General features: G+C 45.0%; 1 protein-coding gene across 1 annotated transcript; it reads right to left on the reverse strand.

The window, feature by feature from the left end:
• Window positions 1-5,064: 5,064 nt before the first annotated feature.
• On the reverse strand, window positions 5,065-5,510 carry LOC135815654 (large ribosomal subunit protein P1-like). Its single transcript, XM_065328978.1, has one exon. It carries the CDS (start codon window positions 5,448-5,450, stop codon window positions 5,124-5,126), a length of 327 nt encoding a protein of 108 aa, XP_065185050.1. The 5' UTR covers window positions 5,451-5,510; the 3' UTR covers window positions 5,065-5,123.
• Between the last annotated feature and the right edge of the window lie 490 nt (window positions 5,511-6,000).

The raw sequence follows: 6,000 nt of genomic DNA on the forward strand, positions 1-6,000 counted from the left end.
ATTCATAGAAGCTTTTTTTGTGATGCGACTGCCGCGAAACCGGGAAATCCCCAAAACGCAGCCCTCTTGCACCCCACGCAACTGGGCCATCGCAGAAGTTGAGCTTGGCTCAACTTTTGCGAAGCGACAAGCGATTTGGCTTACGATTTTGACCTTTTCTACAGCAAAGTTGTGCATCGCTGCCTTCTTCTGTGAATGGTATTTCACGAGTTCACATCGCGTGTCGCATCGCAAAAAAGCCTCTGTGAATCCAGCTTTAGGCTTAGGGGCCTTCCGTAAATACCGATATTTATTTATCTTCAACCCCCCTCCCCCTCCTGAGAAACGAACACATACAAATGCTACATAGTATATCGATATTGTTGGTCTTTTTTCTGGACATGCTCATGCATGCAAAATGTACATCGATATTCTTCGAGAAACGAACAGGCGCTCAACCCCCTCCCCCCTGAACGACTAGTTTTCGTTTCTAAATAAATAATATTTATTATAGAGAATTAGTCGGAGGGAGACATATTAGCTCACGAAGAGACGAAGCTACAGGTTATGAATGCTGTCTGCTGACCATGAAGTTGTGAGTTCAAATCCCAGCAAATCTCCAAGTCAAACATTTTTCTTCATTTTTTCATTGTTTTGGTGATCACGTTGGTACAAGACAAAGAAGGTGGCTGCGCCAAACGACTTGTTGGAGCTCGCGTTTCCTGCCGAACTGACTGACACTTGACTGGCTCACGCCATTTGAAGTTGTGAACACACACACACCACTGAAACCGTGTGAGTGAACACGGAAGTCATTGCGCTGTAGCTACGTGTTGCTGAATAAACCGGCACATCGTTCGATCGATTTCTGTTTGAGAATTATTTTAGTATTTGAAGATCGCCAATTAATTATTTGAATTTAGGAGTCAACGCCGTCTTCCATCAGCTTTCACAGGCGTCTGCTTTCTCAAAATGTCGTCTAAGTCACATGGATAACTTTGCCACTTCAAGGCCTTGGGAATGAGTCTGTGCTGATGCCGTTTTCGTCACATTGTGAGAGTAAATTGCATCTGCGGCAGCTCAAAGAATTTATTTGGTCACAAAACGGACGCATCCCGCTCGTCAAAATTTACCACACTTTCGACGTGTCCTCTCTGACTCCATATCGATGCGAGGAAGAACTCGTTTGTTGTAAACCTGACGAACATATACGAGTACCGACGTCAGTGAGTTGTCATTTCTCATGCTTTCGCGCGGAATATTTCTTCGAGTTCACAGTGAGTTTTTCCAGGCAGCGCTCGAGCGCTCATACGGTAAGACGGCAAACTCCCCGGGCGATCGCCAGGATTGCTAATCTTTTTGAAACTGACTATACTAGTAGTTGAAAATATGATGAGGCCTTTCGACTTTCGTACCATTACTCTTCAAAATCAGTACATGGTGATAATGCGACGAAGCACAACAATGTCAATGTATACAGCATATTGGCGGAAAAATTGTGATGAAACGTACACGGGCTGTTTTTAGATGCAAAATGACTCGCCCACTACGCCATACCATAAAAGTCAAAGTCCGCACAGAAATATCAATCTAAATCCACGTGTTCACCCTTCCTGCTGGGCCTTAAGATTGTTAGTACGATACTTATTCCTTAATTTTTTTTACAAAACATACTTCGTATTAAACAAGGAAATTGTGGGCACAAGTTATGCGATCGAGTCCACCAACTAAACCAGATTTTGAACAGTCAGACATGCACAATCTAGCACAAAACTGACAAGGAGTGCTGAGACATCCCACAGCATGAAAGTCAGCTTGAACACTGCTCGATAGCGCTAACCAACAGCATTCCAACTTGGAAGGTTCATGAATATTAGTGCTAACTCCAAAGAGGGGAAGGCGAGCGCCATCGAGCCCAGCACAAGCTACATCCGAAGGCTTCATGGAATGCTGGCCGGTTCAACGTTACAATTTTTCCTTGGCTCACCATCTGAGTTCTTAAAACCAGTGTTACCAAGTGCCCTCTAACCCCATGCGTACTGCCCAGTGCCATTTTGCAGAGTTTTGCGTACTCGTTTTCCATGTCAACATTTTGACTGATTCCCGATACTGTACAACTTTCCAGCCACAGAGTTCATACAGCATGCACCAGAATTACAAATGTTAGTACAATTTTCAACTTCCGCCGTGACCAGGTCGTCCCTACTTCGCTTGATTTTCAAAATCTAGGGCTTGTTGGAAAGCTCTTGGCAGGAGCAACGCCAGGATACCAGGGTCCATTATGAAGCCGGCACAAATCAGGCGCGGTAACACGGCAAAGTCGTCCCCAAGCCTAATTCTAGTATGCAAGCAAATTCGTCCCATCAACACCATTCCACTCTCCTTCATCGCAGAACTCTCAAATGTTTTCGAGGCGATTCAAACTTCAGCCGACTACATCATTATGATGTTCTCAGCTGATCAGTCACTCAAAGAGCACACAAAAAATTTCCCTCGAAATGGCGAAGAGATCGATCAAATATTTGAATTTCCCGAGGTAAGAACACGGCGCGCAATATCTCTGGAGTCCGACATTGTAACTCTTCGGCGATTGTTGCATTGGATAGTTTGGAGTTTTCTTTTTCCGTAAAAATACGGGCGGTTGGCAACACTGTAAAACATACTTCAAATGTCGTTTCATTTGTGAAGCCCATGGCCTTATAATTGAATATACCTACAGGGCTTTAAATTGGCCGATTGGCTTGAAATTTGGATTATTCCTACGGAAGTGTATGGAAAACAGTTCCAAACACCTCATGAAACCCACTTCATCAATTTGCATAGGTTGTTTAGCGAAATCCTTTAGCCCAAACCCAAATCCTATATACCGTACTATCTCCATTATAAGGCTGCAACCACACTAGGTACAAAAATCACGTACAAACGGCATTACAGTAGAAATCGTCATGCCGACGCGTGCAAAATGCGCTTTGTAGGTTTTCAGCAACCGGCGCACCCCTGTAGAAAGCCACGTTTGTCGTTTTCGCGCTCCATCTCCTGTGTACAACTTTGTTTTTGTACCCGGTTGTCGTACATAGCATCAGCGTTGTTTTTGAATTTCCCGGTCTTTTCCAGCGCATGGCACACGCTTTGGTACGACAACGTCACGTGCTGGTCGCGTGAAAACTAGGGGTCAAAGGGGTGTTCCGGGTACCCGCCCGTTAATCTCAGGTACCGTTAGTAAAAGGGTACCCGTTTGGATTTCGGTGATCAGGTCAGTACGGAGCAACACTGCTGGGATTGTGCATTCCAGGCGGGAGTCAATTATTTACAACTCCAAGCTGCATGCCTGCATTGTTGTTGCATTTTCGCACCTAGTAGATCTACCTCTGCAACTATCAGACTCAAATCAATTGGCGAATCACAATGTGATATCAAAATGCAACCTGAGAACAGATAAATTACTATCATGGTTTATATGAAAATTGCGCAAAAATTAAAACATGGCTGCTAAAGGGTACCCGTTAACCCGACCGTTAAGAAAATTACCCGTTCGTTAGTTAAAGGTACACCCGTTTGACCCCTAGTGAAAACGTCATCTATGCAGACCGAAAAGTGTAGTGTGGTTGCGTACCGACTTGTACTGAGATATGCATGAAAATTTGTACTGTGATTTTTACGTAGTGTGGTTGCGGCCTAAGCCCAGCGCTTATATGTTTTCAACCAGTCCGGACCCTGGGCTTATAATTTCTCAACCACATGGTACATGTACACTGCCTATTATTTTTTCATTATATAAGTAGCACAAAGTTTCCCAGCAGGTACTGACTGGGACTGCAGTTTTGTGCTTCCTGGTACACCGAGTCTGAACTTCAGATCTCGGGGATTCCAGGCTTTTACCACAGCATGTGTTTATGTGATACTGTGTGACGGCAAACATGCATGGACATGATCCATACATAGTCATAACTCGTAACATTTTGCTTCTCCTTTTTCACCATGATCCATGCAGTTCTCCATTATAAGCCTTAAATACTGGGCTTCTACAAGAGACTGCGCAGGCAAGCCAGTAGATTGGCCATTCACTTGCAAGTTAACCAAAAACGGCCACAAATTCCCCGCAATTTTGAGCTTTTGGTAAAAAAAAAGGAGGACGAAATGTTATGACTGTCGACCAACGCAACTAGATCACACACAGTCAGCAAGTGCGACAAAATAGCACAAAACTGACAAGCAGCACTGAGACACTCAGTGACCTGACACTGGACAGTTAGTCATAACTCATACAACATTTTGTCCTTCTCCTTTTTTTTTACCATGATCATTGGCTCACCATCCGAGTTCAATTTTGAGCTTTTCTTCTGCGATTTTCCCCGGGAGAGCTGGACTCACTTGAGTTGATTGGGTTTCATTGAGCAACACTATACTATACTAGCTAAATTACATGACTGTACATGTAGATCTACTGCAAGTCAAAATGATCATACAGTAAACCGCCAATATAAAGTACTCTAGATATGAGGCAACACCTGGTAACACGTCTCATGGGACTCTCCGTACATGACAGTGCCGGCGTTGGAATCGGTCACTGAGTCATGTTCTCTTTCTGTTTTCTGGGTTTCCTCTTTCTGTGGCTCTCCCATCTATTACATTTTCCCTTCCGTTTTTTCAGTTCTAATTCTATTGTAATAATTATACCTTTTCATTGATGGTCCTTTATCACTGTCTTTTTCTCGCAAAAAAATACCGTAAGCAAGGCTTTTTATTGTGTTTATTTTGCCCGTAAAAGAGGCCTGTTACTACCTGGTAACACAATACTCTTTGCATCGGATACAAAGTACATTTTCTAGGACCCTGACATATACTGACCAGTCGTTTCACCTCGAACAGGTTTTTAGGTCACTTTGACGTATGATACTGTAGTTTCACTGTTACTGATTTTGGTAAAATCAGCGAAAGTGGCACATAAAATCTAAAGTACTACAAACGCATGCACACACTCATGCACTCGCCATTCGTCATGCAACACGACTCCACATACTGATACTAGTGCACAGTACCGTCATGATTCCTAGCACCATCATCCAGTCCGAGGACAACACGGAGTTGGTTGAAAGAGTTGATTTATTTCCAGCAATCATCAGGACTTTCAGCAAGAATAGAAATTAGTCGAACAGGCCGAATCCCATGTCGTCATCAGACTCCGGGTCAGACTCTGGCGCCTTCTCCGCCTTCTTCTCCTCGGCGGCTGCTGGGGCAGCTGCGGTAGATGCTGCGGCTGCGGGTGCTGCGGAGGCAGAGCCGATGTTGGAGACGAGGTCTCCGATGTTGCGGCCCTCCAAAGCCTTGGCGAACAGACCAGCCCAGAAAGGCTCGATGTCTACTTTGGCGGCTGAGATGAGAGAAGAGATTTTCTCTCCAGTTACTTCTACTCCATCGTCGTGGAGGATCAGGGATGCGTAAACGCAAGCAAGCTCAGAGTTGGAGGCCATGTTGTCGGCTCAGAAGGAAAGGAAAAAGAAGGGAGGTGGAAAGTGAAAGTCGGCGCCGAAGTACAATCCAGCTGGCGGGCACGTGCATGCGTGCTTGGAATCCGGTACGCGGTCCGGGCGGAGCAGCCCACCACCAGCAGTACCAGGTACGGGGCGGGCCACCCCCCCCCCCCCCCGCGCCGCAGGCAAGGACCTTTGCACCACGAACAGTTCGCCGAACGACTACGCCGACGTATCCGCGAAAACGGTAGATCTACGAGCCTCCGCGAAAACTGGCTGTACATCCCTTGCTGGATATCCTTGGAACCGTTTTCGCGGTTACAACCAGTCCATGGCCTAGGGAGTACAATACAGTACGTATCGCCTATAAGGTTGGCGGCTATAATAATATACCGGATATAGTGATCAATTTTTCAAATTTCATTTGCCATAACTGAGTATACACAGGTATCGCGTATAGTAATATATCGCCTATAGTGATCAAATTCTTCTTTCAAAAGACCTTTGTTACGTTATTTTTGCATCGATTATAGTGATTGATGTAAAATCA

Source organism: Sycon ciliatum, chromosome 4 (genome assembly GCF_964019385.1).
Source record: "Sycon ciliatum chromosome 4, ocSycCili1.1, whole genome shotgun sequence".
In the NCBI taxonomy this organism is placed as follows: domain Eukaryota; kingdom Metazoa; phylum Porifera; class Calcarea; order Leucosolenida; family Sycettidae; genus Sycon; species Sycon ciliatum.

Coding starts and splice junctions, on each gene's coding strand:
- LOC135815654 (XM_065328978.1), bottom strand. CDS start 5,450: ATGGCCTCCAACTCTGAGCTTGCTTGCGTTTACGCATCCCTGATCCTC.